We start from the raw sequence: 26269 nt of genomic DNA on the forward strand, positions 1-26269 counted from the left end.
AAAAAATTTGGGGACTTTATATCCCTTGGGTAATTGAGTTTGTAGAACAAAATCAAGAAAAAGGTGAAACAAAATATGGTTGGTTATAACAATCCAATTTGAAGCCATGTTGATTTAGCACTTGTTCAATTATCTGGCCGATGTGTTGAGGATATTGTTGATTATTAACTTGCCCAAATCGATTTTGATTTCTAAAGGGATTATGCTACTCACCAAGTCCATATGCAACATTTTGAATTTGTTGCATAATTTGATATGCATCTTGTCTTCGATTAGCCACAAATGGATTTTGTCCTCTTAAGGGTTGTGCTTGCTGATTTGGATCAATGCTATTTCTTTGATCTAATGGTGACACAACATTTTATATAGGTGTTTCATTTTGTATCACTACTCGAGGGATTACTAAAACATCCCCTATTTGAGCCATTTGATTGGCCAGTATTTGAAAACTATCATTGGTGGTTTGAACTAAATAGTTCAAAACCTTTATCATATGTTGTGATAATAAGTTGATCATGTCTTGTTTACTATGATCCATATGTTATCTTATGGCCGCTAAAGCATCATTCAACATGCCAATCGAAAAGATTTCATTGTTCGCGGGCCTTTCTAAAGTTTGTATTTGATTAGGCTCAAATGAATATACATTATTTTGATCAATATGACTTGATTATTCATTGGTTGAGAAGTGATCAAATTTTGTCCTAAAGGCCTAATCGAAAGTTGTGCTTGAAAGAATTCAAGTCTCATATTTTGGGGTCTCCAATTTGACATGCTTCATGTATAACTTACATTTGAAGATATTACATTATTAGGATTTTCTTCATATGAAGGTTCTGCCCCCAATGTCGAATTAGCCGTAAATGAGATTATTTGTTCATTCAATGTTGGAACTGAAGTTGTGACATTTGTCATTGGAAAAGTAGTAGATGAGTTACTAAATTGAGCCCTTACGGCAACAACCACATTCTCATCATTATTCATATCACTACTTGATTGAGTGATTCTCCGTCTTTGATTTCTTGATCATTGACACACATGACTTCACTACTTTTCAATCTCACAAACAATTTTGTCTTATACTAATTTGTTTTGCGATATCTTTTTATAAGGACAAAAAAATAATTTAAACCTTAGTATAAGAATTAAGAAAGAAAATTTTTGTAACTTTTTTATATCATTTTTTTGTAACTTTAAACCAACAGTTTTTAAAACTCTCCATCCAACATGTCCCCTTAATTTCAATGGTTGATCCATCATGGTTTTAGTGTATCTTCGTCCTTGCCTTAACTTGCACCATCGAGCATCTGAACGAGGATTTCAATTATAAATATATGCATGCTCATTGAGTTGCACATAAACATGTAAACCAACATTGCCTACTTTTACTCATGATGATAAACGTTCAATTTATTTTACTCCTATGTTTGCTACTTCATAATTTTCATGACATACTATGCAACAATGACACAAATAGAGATGAACTTCTTCTTTTTTTCAAATCCCAACTGAGTGACCCAAAACATGCTCTCTTCAGGTGGTCTGCACATTCCAATTCCAATCACTGCACCTGGTATGGTGTGACAAACTTTAATGGTGCAAATAATAAAGAAATGTTTTTGATGAAGATGGTGCATAATAAGAATGTACTCCTTAGATTAATCTAAGGGGCTATCAATAATGGTGCAAGGTGGTCCATTGATGTAATGACCTATATTCAATTATAACAATGGAAATAAATTATCACTATTTTTTGTTCGTAGGAATCAAAGACAATGTCAGGGAGTTTACAACAACTCACATATCCTTACTGAACCAATTAAACTAGATTTCATTGACAAATTACCACCATGTATTGTTCAGAATTGAAACATGTTTCCATCAAAAGAATTTTAATAAAAAAATAAAAAGGGAAAGTTCAGGTGTGAAAGTAGTGAAATGGACTATAAGAATAACGAGGACCTCCACAAATTATCCTACACACAATTACTTCCTGCATTCTTTCAAGCTTCATGCACCTATTCTTGTCTTGAAGGACTTTTCTAGAATGTAAATTTTAATACTCTAGAAAGGTCTTTCAAGATGGATTAGTTACAAGAAACAATTAGATAGGTGCAGAAAATAATTGCATATCTTATGCTAAACACAAGACCCTTATTCCTAAAATTTTCAGGCCCATTTGACCCAAACTATCTTGTAAAAACAAGCTCTTGTTATTTACACCCCTGTGTTTACTAAGTACACCCACCCCTTTTTACCTTTTAATTACCCATTATACCCTTTTTCTTAAAGAAGTACACTCATTTTAATTTCTGGAAATGTATTTCCAAAACTACATATACCTATCCTAGAAATGTATCTTCGGAACTATGATTCGTAGTTCTGGAGATATACTTTTGGAATAAGTATATATTTTCTAATAAAATATCACTTAAGAATTAAAATGGTTGACGAGAAATAAAAAAAATGCTTATATTATATCTATGTTTGTTAGTCTTATTTTCATCATACCATTAATGTTCTTCAAATCTTATCTAAAATTTTATTTTCATTTTATCTTTGTTATTCTTGAAATCCTAATTTTAAACTATCTTCACCTTATATTCATTATATAATATTGCATTTTCATCATTATTATACAATACTTTGCGTTTTTCTTCATGTGATAATGTGTTTCAAGGTACATTCATCACTAACTTCATGTGGCAATGAATCGTTGTCATAGACTTAGATTAGAAAATGAATGAACAAACTTAAAGGAAAGAAACCATCGTCAAAAGCTTTGCTTTGCAATTAAGGTGTATAATATATGAATTTAGTGATGAACGTATCTTGAAATGCAGTTTCACATGAAGGAAAACACAAAATAATATATAATAATGATGAAAACACAATATTATATAATGGACTCGTAGAAGGATATTGAGTAGACAGTTGATGTTTCAAACTTGACCTTATCTTTCTTAGCATGCATTCCCATTAATGTCGCAACAAATTTGGTAAGCTACGTGTCTGGTGCATGAAGAATAGCCTTTGGTCCCTCAGACTGAAGATAATTTAAAATTTGTGTTTAAAGAATAATAAAGATAAGATGAAAATAAGATTTTAAATATGATTTAAAGAACACTAATGATATAATGAAAATAAGACTTACAAACATGAGTATAAAATAAGTGTTTATCATTTATTTTATTTCTTGTTAACCATCTTAATTTTTAAGTGATATTTTATTAAAAAATGTATACATATTCTGAAAGTAACTGAGAGGTAGAAAGAGAATATGAGAGCGTGCCTAGGAAAAAAAGAGTGTAAATAACAAAGTTGTAAAAATAGCTAAATAATGCTGAAATTTATAGGTTTTGTTGGCATCTCTCCCTCCACCTTCTCTCTAAACGACTCAACCCACACAAATGATGGTAATCCATAATTATATATAAAAGAAATATGACGATTTAGTTTATTTTTATTCATAAATTATTATTTTATTCTTATAAGTATTTTTACAAATCATTCATATAACTATTATTGTTTTTTTATTTATTTAAAAAGAACATAAAAAGAAGCAATTAGGCACACCGAGTGCGTGTTTTCCCCTATATATATATATATATATATATATATATATTATTACGCCACATGGTTCCAACAAAACCCCTCCAAAACCTTTATTTGCCAATTATCCTTCCTTTTCAAACTCTTCTTCTTCCTCAATGACAACAATCTGAACCCACAGACACATGGCTTCTTCTTCTTCTCTTCTCCCAAGGCCACACATTCCCACCCCCCTCATCTCCAAACTCACCTCCTCCCCAAGAACATGGAGCCTCTTCATCCTCAAATACCCTTCGCACCCCAAAACCAACAGCAACAACAACAAAAGACTAATCCTTTCCCCCACCAATGCAGTGTACACCCAAAGCCCCCACACCCCTTCCACACCCTCCAAGACCGAACTCCACAACGACGCCATCACCGTCCTCAACGAGAGGATTCGACGCGACTTCAGCAAGAAGGAGGCATTCAGAACGGTGATGGACTCGGAGGAGGCGGGGAAGTACATGCAGATGGTGAAGGTGCAGCAGCAGAGAGGGCTGCAGAAGCTGAAGGGCGACAGGGGGACCAAAGATGGCGTCTTTAGCTACAAAGTGGACCCTTACACGCTCCGTTCCGGGGACTACGTTGTGCACAGGAAAGTCGGGGTTGGGAGGTTCGTTGGGATGAGGTTTGATGTTGCCAAGAATTCTTCGCAGCACACTGAGTATGTCTTCATTGAGTATGCTGATGGCATGGCGAAGCTACCTGTCCACCAGGCTGCTAAAATGCTCTATAGATATAGCCTGTGAGTGTTTCTTTTTTTCTTTTTTTTTTTTAAATCCTGCATACCCTCTTTTGTTGTTTGTTGAATTCAATGTGGAAGGTGGTGATGATGAAGTTGACTTAGGGCCCTTGATTGGATAGACTTCTCATTAAGTACTTATAATATAATTAAGTTAAATGCTAATTAGTGTCTTAAGGACATTGACTAAGGAACTTTAAGTAGAAATATTTTTATTAAAGGCGGAAAATTACTTTTTTATGCTCTCCTATGATTTACACAATAAATATTTTTTTCTTTTTAGTTCCTTCACCAATGCCGTAAGGGCATTGGTTAGCAAGATCCTAGAAGTAAATAAGAAGGTAAAATTCTTTAAACTTCTCCTGTCAGTTAAAAGTAGTTTTTTTGTTTTATCCATTAAAATCAAGGGCAAGTACTCGGGATTTACAACAACCCTGCTCAACCAACCGAACTTGACCCCTTGGTGTTAAAAGTAGCTTATGCATAAGTTAAAATCAGCTTTTGGAGAAGTTAAATAAGATAGTTTATATGAAGTTGAAGTGCATAAGTTGATTTTAATTTATGGGAAAAGCTTAATTTACTTTACCTTCTTATTTTCTTTTATAAGTGCTTATTGAGAAGTTTATCCTAAAATGGGCTTAGTTGCTTTGGTGAATGACTGTTGTGGTAAATGTGGTGTTTGTGTGTGTGCGCATTTGTAGGCCAAATGAAACCAAAAAGCCGAAGGCATTGAGCAAGTTGAGTGATACCAGTGCGTGGGAGAGAAGAAAGGTTAAAGGGAAGGTCGCAATACAGAAGATGGTTGTGGACTTGATGGAACTCTATCTACATAGGCTCAAACAAAGAAGGCCTCCCTATCCGAAGAGTCCTGCCATGGCCAAATTCGCAGCTCAGTTTCGTTATGAACCCACGCCGGATCAGAAACGGGTGATGTTATAGTAAATGCTGTGTGTTTTGGTGGAAGGGGATTAATTGATTGTGGTTTTATGTTGCAATTTTAATTTTTATTTGAGTGCCAAATGCCAATACCTCTCCTTGGTTGTTCATGAATCAAAGTGCACGTGTTGACTTCAGTTATTTAATATTTTTTTGAATGCACATTCTTGCAGGCATTTATTGATGTTGAGAGGGATTTGACAGAGAGAGAAACTCCAATGGACAGATTAATTTGTGGAGATGTTGGTTTTGGTAAAACTGAGGTTGCACTACGTGCTATCTCCTGTGTTGTCTCAGCTAAAAAGCAAGCAATGGTTCTGGCACCAACAATAGTTCTAGCAAAACAACATTTTGATGTTATTTCAGAGCGCTTTTCTGTATATCCGGATATTAAGGTTGGACTACTAAGCAGGTTTCAGGTATGACTATGATTAATTTTTTTCTGTTTTAGTCATAGTTAAATTCATCTAGTTGTTAGTGTTGCATGGTACAAAGATGAGATTTCACTAATCTAATTAAAACTTCTTTGGTAGTTAAATAATAATATGCGTTCATTGTTACTAAGTCCTCTCCAATGATAGTTCGCTTGAATCAGAATCAGAATATTTCATGAACTATCCTGTAGATTATAACCAGGGTCTGAACTGAATACATGCCAGTTTCTGGGTTAAGTAATGTTTCCCGGCACTAACGACAAAATTTCCATTTATTGGATAAACTTGATAGCCTTTTAGTATCTACCTTGTGTGAAATATCCAATCTAGAACATCACCTTGGTGGTTTCTGACTTTATCTACTTCTAGCTTATTGCATATGCATGCTATTGGTCACCACTCACCATCACTGTGATTGTGATACTGTTTTACTATTAGAATGATTAGTTTTATTTTTATTGCTTGTGCATGGACTAAATATATACTTAAATTAGTGATCATAAATCATTTTTACCTCTAATTGTAATTGCTGTTTTGGTTTTCATTTCTATATTCTATTATTATTATTATTATTATTATTATTATTATTATTATTATTATTATGTTGGAAAGCCACCTTAATTGTGGTCACTCCTAGCCCACCTTAGTTGTGGCGGGTACCTATGGGCCAAAAGGGGGCGTGTTGATTTTTGAAGTCCTACATTGACTAGAGATAGTGTTAAGATAAAGTATATAAGTAGAGAGCAATCCTCACCTTTCAAGCCGATTTTGTAGGGTTGAGTTAGACTCAAACCCATGTTCTAACAAACAATATTATATAGTTATTGCACAATGGTTACATACACTGATGAATTCGAGGTCTCATCACCCTCCTACTATCTCCAATTATCTGTCTAACCTCTAACTAACCCCTCCCAATGCTATTTATAGCCTCTTAACTAACTAACAATTGGTTATAACCAACTAACAGTTAGTTATCCTAGCTGTCCTAACAAACACCTTTCCCCATCTATTTCCCCCTTTATCAATTACCCACCCCCCCTTTCTAGATCGACCTTGTCAAGGTCAAATTGAGAAAAAACAGTTTGAATTTCTTCAGCAAGTTCCCAACTATCTTCATGGTGGGGTAAGTCTTGCCATTTGATGAGAATCTCCTTTCTGCCATCTTCTGAAATTTTGCTCTGCATGACTTTCTCTGGTTGGACCTGCAGTTCCCAATTCTCATTTAGGGCTGTTGGTAATGGTTGAGGGGAACAAGTAGGCTTAACCGCTTTCTTGAGCAGGGATATATGGAACACCAGATGTATCATGCTACCCTCTAGAAGTTCCAATTTATAAGCAACCTCCCGAATTCGCTGTATGACCCTGTAGGGTCCATAAAATCGTGGACTTAGCTTCTCATTTGGCTTTCTTGCTAGAAACTTCATTCTATAAGGTTGCAGTTTTAGAAAGACCCAATCTCCTTCCTACATGACTAGTTCCCTTCTATGCTTGTTTGCAGATCTTTTCATTTGATCCTGAGCCTTGAGCAGATTGTTCCTGTTAAACACCTCAAATAAGCTTCTAAGCATCCGTTAGCTACTTCAGTTTGCCCATCTGTTTGAGGATGATAAGTAGTGCTCATCTTCAATTGGGTGCCCGCTTTCCTAAACAATTCCTTCCAAAAGAGGCTCATAAAAAGTTTGTCTCTGTCAGATACTATTGAGGCAGGGAAACCATGCAGTCTCACCACTTCTTTAATGAATAACTTAGCTACTTCCTTAGCTGTATAAGGATGACTTAATCCAAAAAAATGAGCATACTTAGTCCGCCTATCCACTACCACTAAGATAGTGTCCTTCCCTTGAGCTTTTGGTAAACCTCCAATGAAATCCATGGAGATATCAATCCACACCTTAGTTGGAATAGGTAGGGGTTGCAGCAACCCTGCAGGGGCTAATGTACTGGTCTTATTTCTCTGACAGATTTCACATGCAGCAACATAGTCCCTTATAGTTTTCTTCATTCCTTGCCAAAACACCACATTAGCCACTCTCTTGAAGGTTCTAAAAAAGCTTGCATGTCCTCCCAAAGGGGAGTCATGCAATTCTTTCAAAAGTAAAGGGATTCTAGTGGAGTTTTTTGACAGAACTAGTCTATCCTTGAAGTAACCTCCATGAATGACATATCCAGGTTTCTCTTCTGTTTTAGTCAGAATCCCTTGATAAATTCCATATAATTGAGGGTCAGCTTGTATTTCTTCCTCCCAATCAGCCCATTCCTCCTTCTCTTGCACCAATGAAATTGCTGAAAATGAAAATTGTTTGGATAGTGCATGAGCCACTATATTCTCCTTTCCTGGTCTATACTGAATATCAAAATCATAACCAATCAATTTAATAGCCCACGTGAACTGTTCTTAACTCATAAGCCTCTGCTCGTTTAAGAACTTCAAACTCCTTTGATCATTTCTAATTAAAAATTTCTTACCTAGCAGATAATGCCTCCATTTCTTCACTGCTAACACCACTGCTGATAGCAGCAAACCCAGACCAAGGAGAATCTCGAAAAGACTCCCAGGATGGGAGGATTTTATTCACTAAAGCAGCTAGGAGCCAAGGTCAAGATAGGAACTTACAGTAGTGTAGCGTTCCTTCGTAATGCTTGTGTAGTGCTTGGCCGTTAGTGCCTCTTAGTACCTTTTCCAATCGTGCTTATACCCTGCATTTCCAATTCTGTTATAGCATGTCTCCCTTGAGCTGGCAAGACCATTAGAGCTTTGTCCTTTGTGTAAGCACTCCCTATAAATAGATGACATGAATAATGGAAAAGGCAATAAAAAATTTCACAAAAATTCTATCTTCTCTCCCTTTTATTCTGGAGGAAGTTCTTGTCCTCTAACTCAGGAACAAAGACATACCTATCAATTGGTGCTTTCACTGATCCCTCCCATGGCGGACAACACTCGCTCCCATGCTTTGTCTCGTCTAGAGGAAGCGGTTACCCTCCTCACTACCACCCAGACCTTACTTCACTCTCGGCTCGACGAAATCGCCTCTCGCCTCCAAGCCCTGGAAACCCCTTCACCAACCCTTTCCCTGCGACCACCTCCCCCTCGCATGAACCTCGACGTTCCTCGCTTCGACGATACCAATGCCCCTACATTGATATTCAAAATTAGTCAATTTTTTGACTATCATCGTACTCCCGAGGACGAGCGCCTTCAGGTGACATCTTTTTACCTTGACGGTGAAGCCCTGAGTTGGTTTCAGTGGCTTTACCGCAACGATCAGTTGACGTCCTGGTCCTCTTTCCTCCAAGCTTTGGAAATGCGTTTCGCCCAGTCCATGTACGATGATCCTCGCGGCACCATGTTCAAGTTAACACAAACCGGGTCAGTCAATTCATTCCTTGCGATGTTTGAGGCTTTGGCGAACTGGATAGTAGGTCTCCCTACCCCGTTTCTCCTCAGCTGCTTCATATCGGGGCTTTTGCCGGACATTTGCCGTGAAGTGCTTGCCATGCAACCCCTATCCCTAGTCCAAGCAGTGGCTCTGTCACGCCTTCAAGAATATAAGATCAATGACGGCCGGCGGCCCTCTCGGCCTCGCCCACCTCCTTTACCCCCACCTACCACCGCCAACAACCAACTCCTTGCTCCCACTCTGCCTCCTCTTCTGTTGGCACCACCATGTACTACCTATAAATGCCTTACCCAGGCGGAAATGGCCTTTCGCTGCGAACGCGGCCTTTGCTACAACTGTGAAGAGCGTTATGGCCCGAACCACCGCTGCCGTGCCAAGTTTTTCCTCCTTGTGGCCTCCGAGGATGAAGAGCCTTTGCCTTCGAATCCCCTCACCCTGACGGACGAAACCCAACCACAGCCTAACCTCGAACCCATCCCCTCACCAGCGGACCACCCACCAGCACAATTGAGCCTTCATGAGCTGTCCGGCCACCCAGTACCCACCACGCTGCGTGTCTGAGGCACCATCAATGGCCACGAGGTTGTTATCCTCGTCGATGGAGGGAGCACCCATAATTTTATCCACCTCCGCCTCGCTCACTTCCTGCACCTCGCACCCGAACCCATTCCTCGTCTGGCCGTCATGGTGGGTGACGGTACCGACATAGTGTGCGATAGGGTTTGCTGCAACATGACCATTTTGATTCAGGGCCATACATTTATCCTTGACCTCCACGTCATGGGGTTAGATGGCACAGACTTGGTCCTCGAGGTGGCTTGACTTACCCTCCTAGGCCCAATAACTACAGACTATTCACACCTCACCATAAGCTTTGTTTACCAAGGTCAGCCCATCACCATCCAAGGTGACACCACTCCCAGCCCATCTGAGATCACCCATGGACAGGTTAAGGGCCTGATATCTACCCATCAGGTAGTGGGCCTCTTCCACCTCCAACTTCAGGCGACTGAACCCATTACTTCCGGCCACCCCACTATTCCACCTCCCATCAGTTGTCTCCTCACCAAATACCCTCACCTATTCCAGACACCAGACCACCTTCCACCGTCCCGCCCGACTGACCATGCCATTCATCTCGAACCCAATGCCAAACCTGTGAACGTCCGTCCCTACCATTATCCTTACTTTCAGAAGCAGGAAATTGAACGACAAGTGGACGATATGCTTCGTCGTCAGCTCATCCGGCCAAGCCGTAGCCTCTATTCATCTCCGATACTGCTGATAAAAAAGAAGGATGACACATGGAGGTTCTACGTCGACTATAGGGCCCTGAACACCGTCACCATCAAAGACCGATTTCCCCTCCGAACCATTGATGAACTTCTCGATGATCTGGGGCATTCCTCTTGGTTTTCTAAAATGGACCTGGCATAGGGCTTCCACCAAATCCACATGGTCGAGCATGACATACTTAAGACAACTTTCCGTACTCATCAAGGCCACTACGAGTATGTGGTGATGCCTTTCGGACTCTGTAATGCTCCTTCCACATTTCAGGCGACCATGAATGCCCTGTTCCACCCTTTCATTCGTAAGTTCGTTTTAGTTTTCTTCGACGACATATTGGTGTATAGCCGCGACCTTCAGTCTCACCTTGATCACCTTGATTGTGTCCTGCGGACATTGCAATAGGGCGATTTCCGCCTGAAAGCCTTTAAATGTATTTTCGGTCAACGCCGAATTGAATACTTTGGACACTTTGTCTCTATCCGGGGCGTCGAACCCGACCCCTCCAAAATTCAAGCTATGGTGCAATGGCTGCCACCGTCAGCAACCAAATCCCTGCGTGGATTTTTGGGTTTGACCAGTTTTTACAGGCGTTTCGTCAGGAATTACGCGCAGATTGCCGCTCCTTGACCCAATTATTAAAGAAAGACCAATTCCATTGGTCCTCCGAGGCCCAAAAAGATTTTGAGGTTCTGAAGCTCGACATGACCACAACCCCAGTACTCGCCTTGCCGAACTTCAACATACCTTTTACTGTTGAGACCAATGTGTCGAGCTCCGGCATGGGTGTCGTGCTAATGCAATGTGGCCACCCTATTGCCTTTTTCAGTAAGCAATTCTGCCCTTAATTGCTTAGGTCCTCCACCTACATCCGTGAGCTACATGCTATCACCTTCACCGTGAAGAAATGGAGGCAATACCTCCTGGGTCATGTCTTCGTCATCTTGATGGACCACAAGAGCTTGCGGGAACTGATGACGCAACCAGTACAAACCCCGGAACAGCACGTGTACCTTGCCAAACTCCTTGGCTATGATTACACGATCCAGTACAAGGCCGGCCACCACAACGTGGTCGCAGACGCTCTGTCACGTGCACAGGATGCAACTCCGGCAGCGGAAGCTTTCTTCATCCTGACCGCGCCACACTTCAAATTCCTTGAGGATTTGAAGACCGAATTAGCTGCGTCTGATGAATTTTAGGCCACCATGTCCCGCGTCCGAAATGAACCGCAACTACATCTGGAATTCACTATTAGGGACAATCTCCTCCTTCACAAGGGACACATTTGGATTAATCGCGGAAACTCTTTCATCCTTGTGCTCCTGGAAGAGTACTATAAATCCCCATTGGGTGGCCACATGGGCCTGTCGAAAACTCTCAGTCGTCTTCAACAAAGCTTCTTCTAGGACGGCATGCGTCGGGATACTCAGCTCTTCATCTGGTAGTGCATTGATTGCCTGCAAACCAAATACATTCCCCAGAAACCAACGGGCCTTCTCCAGCTAATTCCACCGCCGTCGCATCCGTGGGAGGACTTGGCTTTGGATTTCAGCACTGGTCTTCCCAATTTCAAAGGGACCACGGTGATCATGACGGTCGTGGAACGCTTTTCTAAAGGCACCCATTTTGGCACGCTACCTACGCAGTTCACGGCTCACACGGTGGCGCAACTGTTCCTAGACATCGTCTGCAAGCTTCACATCTTTCCTCGCAGTTTAATTTCCAATAGGGACCCCATCTTCATCAGCAAGTTCTGGCGTGAACTCTTTCGGCTTAGTGGGACCAAGCTGCGGATGAGCACTGCCTACCATCCTCAGAGCGACGGCCAGACGGAGGTGCTCAACCGCACTTTGGAGCAATATTTGCTCAGCTTCGTTCATCACAAACCATCCCAGTGGGGCAAATTCCTCAGCCTCGCAGAGTGGTTCTACAACACCAAGTGCCATTCCTCCACAAACTTGTTGCCGTATGAGGTCACCTATGGCAAACCACCGCCAGAAATTCCTGATTATACCCCAGGTGCTTTTACTGTAGATGCCGTTGATTTCCTTCTTTCTTCCAAGCAGGACATGTTTGACGCTCTTTGTCGGAAACTAGAACGCACCCAGACACAGATGAAAAGCTATGCCGATCTTCATCGCCGCGATGTCTCCTTCAACGCCGGCGACTAGGTTTACATGAAGCTGCGTCCTTACCGCCAAACATCCATCGCAAATAAATTTCAGAAGCTTGGTAAGCGCTACTATGGCCCGTACCAAATTACGGAGACTGTAGGGAAGGTTGCTTATCGATTGGCCCTACCCACTACGACCAAGATCCACCCAGTGTTTCACTGCTCCAAACTCAAGCTTCATCAAGGCCCATTAACAGATCACTCCCTTCCTCCTTCGTCATGGGACAATAATCCCCTGATCGAACCTTTGACCATTCTGGACCATAAGTGAGACAACCAAACACCACCCCGCCTATCAGTTCTGGTACAATGGACAGGATTGCAACCAGAAGACTCCACTTGGGAAGATTGGTCCCAACTCTAAGACATCTATCACCTTGAGGACAAGGTGTTTCTCGATGATGCAGGGAATGATAGCAGCAAACCCAGACCAAGGAGAATCTCGAAAAGACCCCCAGGATGGGAGGAGTTTATTCACTAGAGCAGCTAGGAGCCAAGGTCAAGATAGGGACTTACAGTAGTGTAGTGTTCCTTCGTAATGCTTGTGTAGTGCTTGGCCGTTAGTGCCACGTAGTGCTGGTGTAGTGCTTGGCTGTTAGTGCCTCTTAATACCTTTTCCAATCGTGCTTATGCCCTGCATTTCCAATTCTGTTGTAGCTTGTCTCCCCTGAGTTGGCAAGACCGTTAGAGCTTTGTCCTTTGTATAAGCACTCCCTATAAATAGATGACATGAATAATGGAAAAGGCAATAAGAAATTTCACAAAAATTCTATCTTCTCTCCCTTTTATTCTGGAGGAAGTTCCTGTCCTCTAACTCAGGAACAAAGGCTTACCTATCAATTGCCATCAATTCCCTCTCATTTACTAACTTGAGTTGAGCTCTGTCTCAGAGAGCCTTGCTCCATAAAGCTTAAGGTTTCTCTTCCTGCAATAAAGCTGCCCCCAGTCTAGTTCCTGATGCATCAATTTCCAAGATAAAACTCATAGAAAAATCTGGTATTGCCAGAATAGGAAGCTTCCTCATTGCTGCCTTAAGCTCTTCAAAGGCATGAGTAGCTTCTTCTCTCCAATGAAATGCATCCTTCTTGAGCAATGCATTCAAGGGCTGTGCAATTTTCCCACAATCCTTCACAAATCTCCTGTAATACCCTGCTAACCCCAGGAATCCTCTTAATCCTTTAGCATCTTTAGGTCCAGGCCACTCAGCCATTGCTGCCAATTTACTAGGGTCAGCTTCCACACCCTTTCTTGAAATGATATGCCCCAAATATTCCAATGAATTTTGACCAAAGTTGTATTTTTTCTTGTTCACCTTTATTTCATGTTGCTGCAAAACTTGTAAGATTGCTTTCAAATGCATGTGGTGGTCCTCAAGACTACTACTATATACAAGTATATCATCAAAAAATACTAATGCAAACTTCGTTAAGAAGGGTCAAAGCATCTCATTCATAAGTGCCTGAAAGGTGGATGGTGTATTAGTCAACCCAAAAGGCATGACGAACAATTCATAATGACCCTCATGAGTTCTGAAAGCTATTTTCTGGATATCTTCTTCCTTCATTCAAATCTGATGATACCTAGAACACAAATTTAGCTTGGAAAATCAATCAGCCCCCCCCAATTTCTCCCAATAATTCCTCTATAGTTGGGATAGGGAACTTATCTGGCACAATAATTTTGTTAAGTGCTCTATAATCTACATTAAATCTTCAACTCCCACCTTTTTTCTTAGCTAAAATAACTAGACTAGCATATGGACTAGTACTAGTTCTAATAATTCCAGCAGTTAGCCTATCTCTTACCATCTTTTCAATTTCATCCTTCTGGTAATGTGGGTATTTGTAGGGTCTTAAGTTAGGAATCTTGGTTCCTTCTTGGATGGTGATAGCATGATCTTTTTCCGGATGTGGTGGTAGCTCTTGAGGTTCCTGAAAAACCTGTTCAAACTATGTCAGTAGTTGTACCACTTGGTCAGGAACTACTTCCACACACTTCTCTCCCTCCACCCTTTTTAATTCCACCATAAACCCTTGGTCAGACTCTAGCATGGTCCCCTTGATCATTTTCATGCTAATGGAAGCTTTTATCAACTCTGGTTCAACCCTCAATATGACTTTTCTGTTTTGCACTGGCACTGTTAATGTCAATTTCTCAAAATTGGCCTCAATCGCCCCAATCCAGCCAACCATTCCATTCCTAACACCAAATCCACACCACCCAATTGAAAGAAGTAACAATTTTGTGTGAACTGTAAATCTTGCAATTAAATAGGCAAGGATCTACACACTCCTTGACATCTAACCTTGTGTCCATCTCCTACTTCTAGAGAATATGAGCTTGTAGGGGTTACCTCTAACCTTAACTCCTTAACTAACTTCACTGATATGAAGTTATGAGTGGCTCCACAGTCAATTAGCATAATCACCCTTTTATTCCTAATTTTCCCCCACAATTTAAGAGATTTCCGGGTGATAAAGCCTTCAATACTATGCAGGGATAATTGGTGAAACTCCCCCATCTCTTCTTCCTCATCCTCCCATTGCTGGCTCTTAGGATCTCTTTCCTCCTCTTCTTCCATAATCATCAATTTGAACTGTCTATTTTTGCACACATGTGTAGGATTATACTTCTCCTCGCATGTGAAACACCCTCCCTTCCTCATCTTTTCATTTACCTCCGCAGTTCCTCATCTTTTCATTTACCTCCGCAGGAGACAAATTGTGAAACATCCTTCTACCTTTCCAACCACTTGTCCCTGTTTTTGCAACATTCTGAAGGTCAGTCACCTTATTGTTTGCCGGCTGCCAATCCCTTACCCACTTCTGTCCCGAATGAATGTTTTTCTGCAAATTAATCCCTTTACCATTACCCACGAGTAACTTCCCCAAATTTTTTTTCTTATCCTCCACTCTTCGAGCCTTAACCATGGCTTCCATCAAATTCTTTGGTTCATGAAGCCTTACCTCAGTGCTAATTTCTTCCTTTAACCCCTTGAGGAACACTTTCACTAGAAATGGCTCCTCCAACCCTTTTACAATTCCAACGCAGTTCTCAAATTGACCTATAAATCTCTGCATTGTCTCTTGTTGCAGTGCCAACAGCTCTTGAAAAGGATTTCCCAGGCTCGAAGCCTGGAACCTTTAGGTGACAATAATCTTGAACCCATCCCAAGAATGATTTGGATTCCAAGATTCCCACCATTGGAACCAACCCAGCGCTTCCCCATCCACTGTGACCATTACAGCCTCTAGCTTGTCCTCTCCCCTTACGGCGCGTAACCGGAAATATCGCTCGAACTTTGTCAACCAGCTCATAGGATCCTCATCGTCGAAATATGGGCAATTCCAAATTCCTCAACCGATTGCCGTCATGCGCCGCCGTACCTTCATCTCCTCCGCTCGCGTCAACTGCATGCATGTTCTTCGCAGGAGATTTTTTCTCCCATGCCGCCACCAACATTTGGATCATCCCTTCGATCGAGCTCAACCTCAATTCCATTGCTTCACGATTCTCCTCTATCGCTTTCTCCATAGCTTCCATGCGCGTCTCGATTCTTGCGTTTGCCTTCGTCACCATTAATGATTCTACGCTCCAAGATCGGAGCTCTGATACTAGTTGATAGAACTGGACCAGAACAGGAGGGAAATCGTTTTATTCGAATTAAATGCTATAGCACAATGGTTACACACACTGATGAATTTAAGGTCTCATCACCCTCCTACTATCTCCAATTTTCTGTCTAACCTCTAACTAACCCCTCCCAATGCTATTTATAGCCTCTTAACTAACTAACAATTGGTTATAACTAACTAACAGTAAGTTATCCTAGCTGTCCTAACAAACTGACAGCTCTCTAACTCTTCTAAGGGTATTTTCTAACATACACCTTTCCCAGTCTATTTCCCCCTCTATCAGTTTCTTTCTCCTGATTTGGCAAACGTATTTTACAAAGCCGTTTATAATTGGTATCCGATGCTTAATCCTTTCAACAATCTGAATTTCTTTATGATTAACAGTGGTGGAAGTGACAATTATTCTATGATGGTACAGTATACATTATTGCCCTTACTTGCCATTCAGATATATATTAAATTCACTAGTTCATAGTATTATAATATTCGGAAACTGTATATGTCTTGCCCCTCCTTTCTTCCAGCTACAAAATTTTCTCATAAAGTGAAAGCATATGGACATTTTAGGAACTTGAAAATTGGAAAAATATTAGGGTCAATCAAATATGAGCTGCATCATGGGCTTCTAGGTGGATATTTATGAATAGTTTATAAGTTCTATATTAATTATTGACTATTTCACTTATCTCAATTCTCAGACCAAAGCAGAGAAAGAAGAGAACTTGGATAAGATTAAGAATGGTACCTTGGATATTATTGTTGGGACTCATTCACTCCTAGGAGACCGTGTTACATATAACAACCTTGGTCTGCTTGTGGTTGATGAGGAGCAGGTTTACCAATTATCTGCAGTACATATTTTCCTTTGGTTTAACTACACTGGCACTCCATCCTCCCTCCTTACTGAGCAACAATTTATTGCTTGCAGAGGTTTGGTGTCAAACAGAAGGAGAAGATTGCTTCCTTTAAAACTTCCGTGGATGTACTTACTTTATCTGCAACTCCAATACCACGAACTCTTTATTTAGCATTAACAGGGTTTCGTGATGCTAGGTAACTAGCCTTTCACAAATTAAGAAGGAAGATTCAATGTCTTTGTGGTTAACTTGGTCTTGGTATTAAACAAAAGTTCTTATAAATTTATCTTGCATATTGTTATTGGAATTTTTTTTCTCTAACATATCTGGTTGATGAATGTAGTTTTTCTTTCACTCACTTAATCAGGTAGTGTTGTCCATGTTCTATAAATGTGTGTGTGTGTGTGTGTTTGTGTGTACATGTGTGTGATTGAGTGAGTTAGAGAGAGAGATGGAGTACTATGTTTGTTTGTGATATAATTGGTCTTCCAAAACATATGAATTATGGTTCAATAACATAGATTTAAGTTTCTATACTAGAAGCATGTTTAAGTTGCGATTTGATTCATTAGATATTAAACCATTATAAGCTTTCACTTGATTGGTTAGGCTTTTGGAAGAGTTGATTCTTAACATGGTATTAGAGGCTAGAGCCTCTATGACCAAGTGATCAAGAGTTTGATTCAACATGCATATTCTTCTATATGAGAAGTTAAATTTTAGCACAAGGTAGAGTAGCTTGTGAATTAGCCATGCCATGGCTGTTGGGTGAGAGGGCATATTAGGTATAAAACCATTCACAAGCCTGAAGCTTAAGCTTTGGAGAGACTTGATTTCTTGACAACTCTTTTAAGCTGTCAATGCTGCTATGCACAATGAGGTGGTCTTTTTATCCAAAAAACTAGAAAAAAAAAGAGGGAGCTAAGTCCTAATTAATTGTTGAGAAAAGATATGATGAAACAGTCTAATATCTCTTGTACTTGAATGCCAAGTTATGCTCCCTTCCCACACCCTGCTTTCCCCCAAAATTGTGTAACAGGACATCCATAATGTTAAGTGATAATAAGTTAGTGATGAAGAAAAATATAGAGTCAAAGGGATAAATATGAAACTATCTTAGTTAACAGGAAGTTGGTTCATCAACTCCCCAGAATATTGAAAATTTAACTTAAACACAAACCTCTGTAACAGTAAAATTGGTCCCCTGCAAAATTTTTCTGGTCTTAGAAATGACCTTAACATTTTTATTTGCACCTTAATCTTCTGGTTCTAGTTTTTTCTAGGGTTGTGCTTTGTTGGATGCTTAGATGGGAACTTTTTTGCATAATTGGCTCTTTGTATTGAACATAGGGTAATCAAACATCATTAAGATCACCTAACCCCTGAGCTTAAGTTTAATGCTATTGTAAGTTCTATTAATTTCTGTTTCAGTTTAATGTCAACTCCACCTCCAGAAAGAGTTCCTATCAAGACTCACCTCTCTTCATTTGGTGAGGACAAAGTAGTATCAGCCATCAAGTATGAGCTGGATCGTGGTGGTCAAGTTTTTTATGTTCTGCCACGAATTAAAGGTGATTCTCAGCTAAAACTTTCTATACAGACATCTCTGTGTAAGCTGATGTATTGTCCAGGTCTGTTACCTTATGCAATGTCTTTTATGTTTAATTGGAAGTAAGGAGTCTTGTTTATCACTATTGTTGTAGCTGATTATTTTCATATTTTGGTTTTTCTTTGTATAGATTCATTTCCTTGTAATTTAGTTTCCTTTTTTTATCAGTAATTATGAATTTGTGTCAGCACAGCTAGTCTCCCTATATATATGTGTGTTCTTTATAGATTATCAAGAAATAATATTCAGTTCTTTACATATTTTGCAAGGCACCAAACTTTAATAAGTTCATTAACTAAGCTGGACTAACTGAAGATCAGAATGCATGTAGCTTTCTAATATCTAGCCACATTGTTTTCATTTTATTTCCATTTTTTCAGGAATTTGCAAAGAAAATAGTGAAAACAGTGAAATCTTATTTTTCACCATTTCTTGTAAAAATTCTTGAAAGCAAGAAATAAAGTGAAAACAAGGTCATAAGCTAATAGTACTGATGAAAACATATCAACAAAAAATAAACCAAACACACCCTTACATATTCTTAAAATCATTTTGAGACATTACAATTTACAAGAAACAACTCATGGGATAAACTATGCTGATCATTCATCAGAGGAATGCAAGGCTAGCAAACATGCTGTTTCAGTTACTGAGAAGCCTGCTGTTATATAAAAAGTAAATAAATAATATAAAGAAGTTGATCTAAAGTCTCCCATTGGAGTGAATTTTTGTGCAAATTTGGTGTTGTTCCCGTCACAAGAAGAATTTTACTATATGACCATCACAGACATAAAAGGAGATTGCTTGTGGTGTTGCTGTTAATATATATTTGCTAATATGTCTAATGTCCATTACAGTACTGACTCTTGTTTCTGAATAATTGTGTTACAGGACTTGATGGAGTAATGGCATTTCTTGTAGAGTCATTTCCAAATGTGGAAATAGCCATTGCCCATGGGAAGGTAGTTACACATTTACAACTTTTTAAGGGTCTGGTGCTTGCATGTAGGACTGTCAAGCAGATCTCCAAATAGGATTCTTTTTAAGTTAAACATCAGTGAAGTAGTGAATAAAATATCTCACTCTCAAAACTAATAGTGCCATTAATTGTCAGTTTACCAATCTTTACTAGTGATTTCAGCACAAGTCTATAAAGTGTGTCTATATAAATTATCATGCTTTTATGTCTGAAATCTTGACATTAGAGATGTTAGTGATAATGCAACACTTTGCTTAGGCCTGAAGCATGTTAATTTTGGCTAAACACATTTACCCTATTACTCTGTGTAGGTGGATAAGTAATTCAGAATGGCATAGTTATTTTGTATTTTAATATTATCTTTTCATGAAGAGATCTTTGTCTTCCCTGATGTTTCCAGGCAATATTACAGCCTACAATCTAACATCTGTGCTTTGCATTCTCATATTCACTATGCATTTACATTTCTGTGATGACTCTAGATATTGCTACTGTCCTCAAGTTATTGAAACTAACCTTTAGATTTCTGCAGGCAGGAGTCTTTTCAATCTCTTTGATATTAACATATACTTAGTATGACAAATTTCTACCTTTAGTAAGTTGCAATATAATAATCTAATCTAATTATGGAAATTGATGCCATTGTCCCATCCATCCCATCCTTATGTGGGAAGCACTAAATTCTGGGATGTTGCTTATACGTTTTGTTCTTGTTGGTTGTCATTATTAATAAGCATTTAAGTGCTTGATGTGTCATCATCTATACTGGATGCTGGCTGGCTGCTTTGTGAAGAACATTTCATGAAGTGCAATTTTAGTTAATCCTTGCTTCAAAAAATTATATCCGCTTCACTCATACAAGTTCACTTCTTCTATTCAATGCAAGATGCTAGAGCCATTAATTGTTAGTGCCTCTACCATGATAAATTTCTCCTGGATCTTTTGAGGGAACTTGTGCATCATATAAATACTCAGTTGACAAAGTTATTTTTCTTATGATGAAAATCTCTGTTTGGATTGATCAACTCCAAAATTTAATTGTTTTATATCAAAAGTGTATATAAGCATCATGTGTTGACAATGATATTTTGATTTTAATTGTATGCATTTGATTGTGTTTCTGGTGTAGCTATACTCAAAACAATTAGAGGATACCATGGAGAAGTTTGCTCTGGGTGAAATAAAAATCCTTATCTGCACAAATATAGTTGAAAGTGGGCTTGATATTCAAAATGCAAATACCATAATCATTCAGGATGTTCAACAATTTGGCCTTGCACAGTTGTACCAGGTTTTGTTCTTCCTAAATTATTTTTGTTTTGGATGTTCTCATATTTTCTGTTGCTGACTCCAAACATTGTTTAAAACTGGTTAATGTTATTATATTGGTAGTGTATATGTATTACACTGTCCAAGGTATATAATGCCTGAGCTGAATCTTTCCTGAATACAGATCATTAGATCATCAAGCAGTTTTGTATTCATATTTCAGATCCTGTGCAGGAGTAATTGTTGTTTCATCCCACTATCAACTTAACGTTGTTTCAAACAAGCATATTTTTATGACTGAAAGAAATTGAATGTGAAATGTCAGAATTATAAGGATTTAGATAGAGGAGGAGGAAAAGAGGGAATGGGAGACTATGGATAATATTCTCTTATGCTTATTGATGTGATGCAAAAGGCAAAAGCACTAATCCTTATTTATTCTAGTACTACTCTCTTAATGCTAATCAAATTAAGAAACATATAGTGAAATACAATGAATATGGAAACCACTCCTAGAGATCATCCAAGATACTCTAAAATATTTTATGATACAGTAATGATAATGATATATTTTATAGGCATTCTAGCGTAAATCCTTTTATGGGATGTATGTTGGAGGAAGTGCAAAATTCCATATAGTCGCTCTTGAACTGCTTTTGCCAACATTATTCTCAAAATTCCAAACCAAAAGTAATGCATCTCACTACTTCTCTGAAAAAATATAGTTGCCTTGTGATTTCTTCCTCAAGAACTTGATTATTCTCAACAATGAGGTTAATACTTGCTTGATAAGTAATATTTGATATATTGCTTGCTTATTGCTCCGTTGGACTCAGGAAATAAACACACTGAATTCTAAATAAAGATAGAAATAGTCTGGTTTTTAGGGCATATTTGAGAACAAACACAATGTTTTCCCTTAACAATGAGTTTCCTCCTTCAAAACTCATGGAATGACAACCATACACCTTAATTGCATTTTAGAAGTCTGTAACACAACTTATATGTCACTATATTTGTCACATCATAGCCTATAACTGTCTAATCTGAAATTAATATAAAAACAACTTCCTCATAACTTTATAATACAGAATTATAAATACCCAAATCAGATTTTGACCTAGCAATGCCTACCTGTACAGAAGTAAAAGAAAGAACCTGTATGCATTTCTTTTTTAAGTTTTTCAATTTTTGTTGGAACACAGGAAATCAGACCACACAAGATCATCTATTACTGTTTCACTAATATTGATCATTTTTTCATTTGTTCAATGCTGATAGTTGCGTGGAAGGGTTGGGCGAGCAGATAAGGAAGCCCATGCATACTTATTTTACCCTGACAAAGGCCTGCTTTCTGATCAAGCATTGGTATGTTTCTTGTCAATCTTTACCTTTCATTTGTAAAAGCAAATTGCACAAAATAATAGTTGATTCATCAGATATGACAAATGAATGTCACATAACTTATTGTATTTAATACTTCTTCAGTATTATTCCTAGTCTTAAATTGATTCTTTCATTTGAAATATATAAAATTAGTTGTTAAACAATTGCCTAAAACTAACATTCTCCTTGGTGATCTACCGTAGGAGAGGCTTGCTGCTATTGAAGAATGTCGTGAACTTGGTCAAGGCTTCCAACTAGCTGAGAAAGACATGGGTATAAGAGGTTTTGGTGCAATTTTTGGTGAACAACAATCAGGAGATGTTGGAAATGTTGGCATTGATCTTTTTTTTGAGATGCTCTTCGAGAGCTTGTCCAAGGTAAACTTCGATTTGTGACGTGTTTCTTCCTATGTGCCATTGGTCCTAGACTTGTAGTTAAAATAGAATTGTTCTTTTGTTTAATTTGCATGCACTGTTTGTTGGCTGAAAAGTGAAAACTTGCTTTCTTAGCATTTTCCTCTGTAGTTCTTGATCACCTGCCTGCTAGTTTTGTGCTTATCCTTCTGTTTTTACTTCCAGGTTGAAGATCACCATGTTGTTTCGGTTCCTTATCACTCAGTGCAGGTATGCTTGATGTACCGCAAAGGATTTAAGACATTCGCATAATCAATGCTTTGCATGTGTTAATGCAGACAGGGTTCCACAAGTCAAATCTGACACTGTTTTTCTCTTTCTTGAGGTGAAACAGGAAAATGTAAAATGCTGTTGCAGTTAAAGATTTTCCTTGAAAATCCAGAAAATACATGTTCTCTAGTTCACATCCATCCCTTACTTTTTGTGGAAAAGATAGTATTAGGCCAACTATCATAATTCTTATAATAATATAATGATATCAAACACACAAAAGTAATTACTCAATAGTTATTGGTCTCATTGAGGTAGGATGATTATAATGAACTGATTCTTTTTTTAGAATCTGTCCTCTGTAAGTTAAACTGTTGAACTTAGACAAAATATTTTGAATGATAGGCATTCACAGATGTATTGTTTATATCATTAGTCCCTAATAGAACACGTCTTGCTCTATTGTAGAACTCTTTCTTACTATTTGCTATGGCAGTTTATTTATTTATTTATTATTATTATTATTCAAACAAAGTTTTTGTTTTGAATTCTTGTTCTCTTCATTTGTATGTGTCTTTGTTTTTATGTAGCTAAAATCTGTATCTAACATCTGTATAAATGCGTATAACAGAGATCTAGTGGTTGATGCATTTTCTACTTTATTATTATTTAGGTTGACATAAACATCAATCCTCATCTCCCCTCTGACTACATTAATTATCTGGACAACCCTATGAAAATAATAAATGACGCTGAGAGAGTTGCTGAGAAAGACATCTGGAGTCTGATGCAATTTACAGAGAATTTGCGCCGCCAATATGGCAAAGAGCCTCGCTCCATGGAGATTTTACTGAAGAAGCTTTACTTGAGGAGAATGGCTGCTGATTTAGGGATAACCAGAATTTACTCTTCAGGGAAGATGATCTATATGAAAACAAACATGAGTAAAAAGGTATTCAAGATGATGACAGAGTCCATGGCATCAGATTTACATAGAAATTCATTGGTTCTTGAGGGGGACCAAATTAAGGTATTGCATAGAAATTCTTTATTTCTGAATTCTTTAATTTGGTGATCTTTGTTATCTCTTTCGGAATCTGCCTTTGTATTTTGTTCAGTTTTCCCCTCATTATGGTTGTCTGAATTTTACCACATTCTCACGTGAAATATTTATTAGTGTAATTTTAGGAGGACAATTTTCTTTTGCCTATTTTGTTAACATTAGGGATCCAATGCCATATTTTCATTTAGAAACAAGCAAGATGACTGTCTGTGTCTAATATTGATAGGCTATCTAATTGTAAATGTCAATGTCATTGCCATGAAAAGTCTGAGGTTACCATTTATCTGCAGGAATTATGAATCCTGTATTTTTCTTTTTCAGACCATTATGATTGCTGGCTTTTGTCCATTAATCTAGTAATTTCTTATGCATTATGGATCCTCCTTATCTTTTGGTTTCTAAAGATAATTTAGGCCCCATACATAAACTGCCGCTGGAAATCATAATAAATGCAGTTAGCTCATATTTCTTTTCCCTAATGATTTCCTTCATGCAGGCTGAACTTCTTTTAGAGCTACCAAAAGAACAGCTTCTCAATTGGATCTTTCAATGCTTGGCTGAACTTCATGCTTCACTACCCTCCTTCATAAAGTACTAGGTTCAATACTTGGTCAATTCTACCAATATGTAAGTTGGAAACTCAACTTACTGCGTACATCACAAATATGTAAGATTTGGTGGATTTAGTGTGTTGAAAGGCCAGAAACTAACCATGGCGAATGCAAAACAAGACTGTTTTGCTTGACCAACTTGGCAGTACAGGACGTCAGAACAAATTGGGACTATCGGTTGATACTAGTGAACATGTGCTTCCTTTCAAGATGTATATAATCAGAGCTACATCAATGGGGTTAGTTACTACTTACAAGCACGTTGGAGTTGGGGTTATCTAAATTGTACTCCTGATTTGCATGCCTTATACAGGACAGGGGCATGTGATATAAGGCAGCAGCTAATCATCTTCACTACTTGCACTCATAAACCAACATTCCTTTCAGAAGCCACTTATGATGACCTAGTGTTCTCGTCCGGTAAACCTTTAATCAAAATATCCAGAATTCACCTTTTGTATACATGACATTGTAAAGCATTCTGCGACCATGCTTTTCCTCAATAGTCCCGTCTCTAAGATTTCGTTGAAGTAACCTGATATGGAGAAATTCAATGCTAAGATCAGGCTTAGCTAATACATTCTAAGGAAACAAGAAATCGGTCTGGTGAATAGTGCATTTTTGTTACTAATAAGTCAGAAATATACTGTTGTTTATAGTTGTTGCTGTCCTGTATGTGTTATTTTCCTCATGGAAACATGTATTCTCTATAGAAGAAATTCTTGTAACCACAAGTTTTTGCAATTAGTTCCATTATTTAATATTAATACTGTAGTGGACATTTTATATAATTATTTCTATTTCTCAGTTTAATCTTTTTCCTATACATATATCTCAAAATCAAAGGGGACAACAAAACTTATCCTACTTTGAGGTTGCAAAAGTTTTCGATAAACTGAGTGAGAGTGAGAGAAAATGAAAAAGATAAAGCTGATATTATTGCTCCGAAAGAAAAATTCAATGAGTTAGATACAACATATGTATTTAAAGAGTTCTAACTTGAGAAACTAACCACAACTAACTCTAATTACCTCTAACTAACTTCTAACAGAATGTAAACTAACTCTAATTAACTTCTAACAGAATGTAACTACTTGGGTGCAGTTTAGTGAAAGACTGGATTATGAGCAATGGAGACTGCACTCTGATTATCACAAAAAATAACAGGAGCAATGAAAGAGACTTGTAACTCTGTCAGCAAAGTTTAAATCCAGGTTAACTCAGTGGAAGTTTGAGCTATGTTGCGATATTCAGCTTCTGTGTTGGACCTGCCATTAACTTTTTGTTTGCAAGACCACCAAGATATCAAATTTGGACCAAGAAAGATGGCAGCTCCTGAGGTTGAGCGCCTATCATCCACATCAGACGCCCAATCAACACCACAGAATGCTCGAATGTTCAAGGGCTTTGCAATAGAGGTGGTCTGAAGTAGCAGACCATGAGACAAGGTCCCTTTGAGATATCTTAAGATTCTTTTCATCACTGTCCAATGAGAATCTAGAGGAGCAACCATAAATTGACAAAATTTGTTAACATCAAAACTGAATTTAGGTCTAGTAAGGGTAGCATATTGCAATGCACCAACCACAGACTTGAATGGAGTAAGATCACGAAAACATCAGCCCCATGTCTGGACAGTTTGCACTTAGAGACCATTGGAG

The 26269-nt window shown here is 38.4% G+C and overlaps 1 protein-coding gene across 1 annotated transcript; it reads left to right on the plus strand.

Moving 5' to 3' along the window:
* Window positions 1–3650: 3650 nt before the first annotated feature.
* On the plus strand, window positions 3651–25375 carry LOC100805206 (ATP-dependent DNA helicase At3g02060, chloroplastic). The gene is made up of 13 exons (XM_006604150.4): window positions 3651–4339; window positions 5038–5263; window positions 5446–5691; window positions 16910–17044; window positions 17140–17264; window positions 18500–18639; window positions 19569–19639; window positions 20786–20947; window positions 22207–22293; window positions 22515–22688; window positions 22890–22934; window positions 23608–23964; window positions 24494–25375. Exons 1-13 carry the CDS (start codon window positions 3738–3740, stop codon window positions 24593–24595), a joined length of 2472 nt encoding a protein of 823 aa, XP_006604213.1. The 5' UTR covers window positions 3651–3737; the 3' UTR covers window positions 24596–25375.
* The last annotated feature ends 894 nt before the right edge of the window (window positions 25376–26269 follow it).

Source organism: Glycine max, chromosome 19, assembly GCF_000004515.6.
Source record: "Glycine max cultivar Williams 82 chromosome 19, Glycine_max_v4.0, whole genome shotgun sequence".
NCBI classification, from domain to species: Eukaryota; Viridiplantae; Streptophyta; class Magnoliopsida; order Fabales; family Fabaceae; genus Glycine; species Glycine max.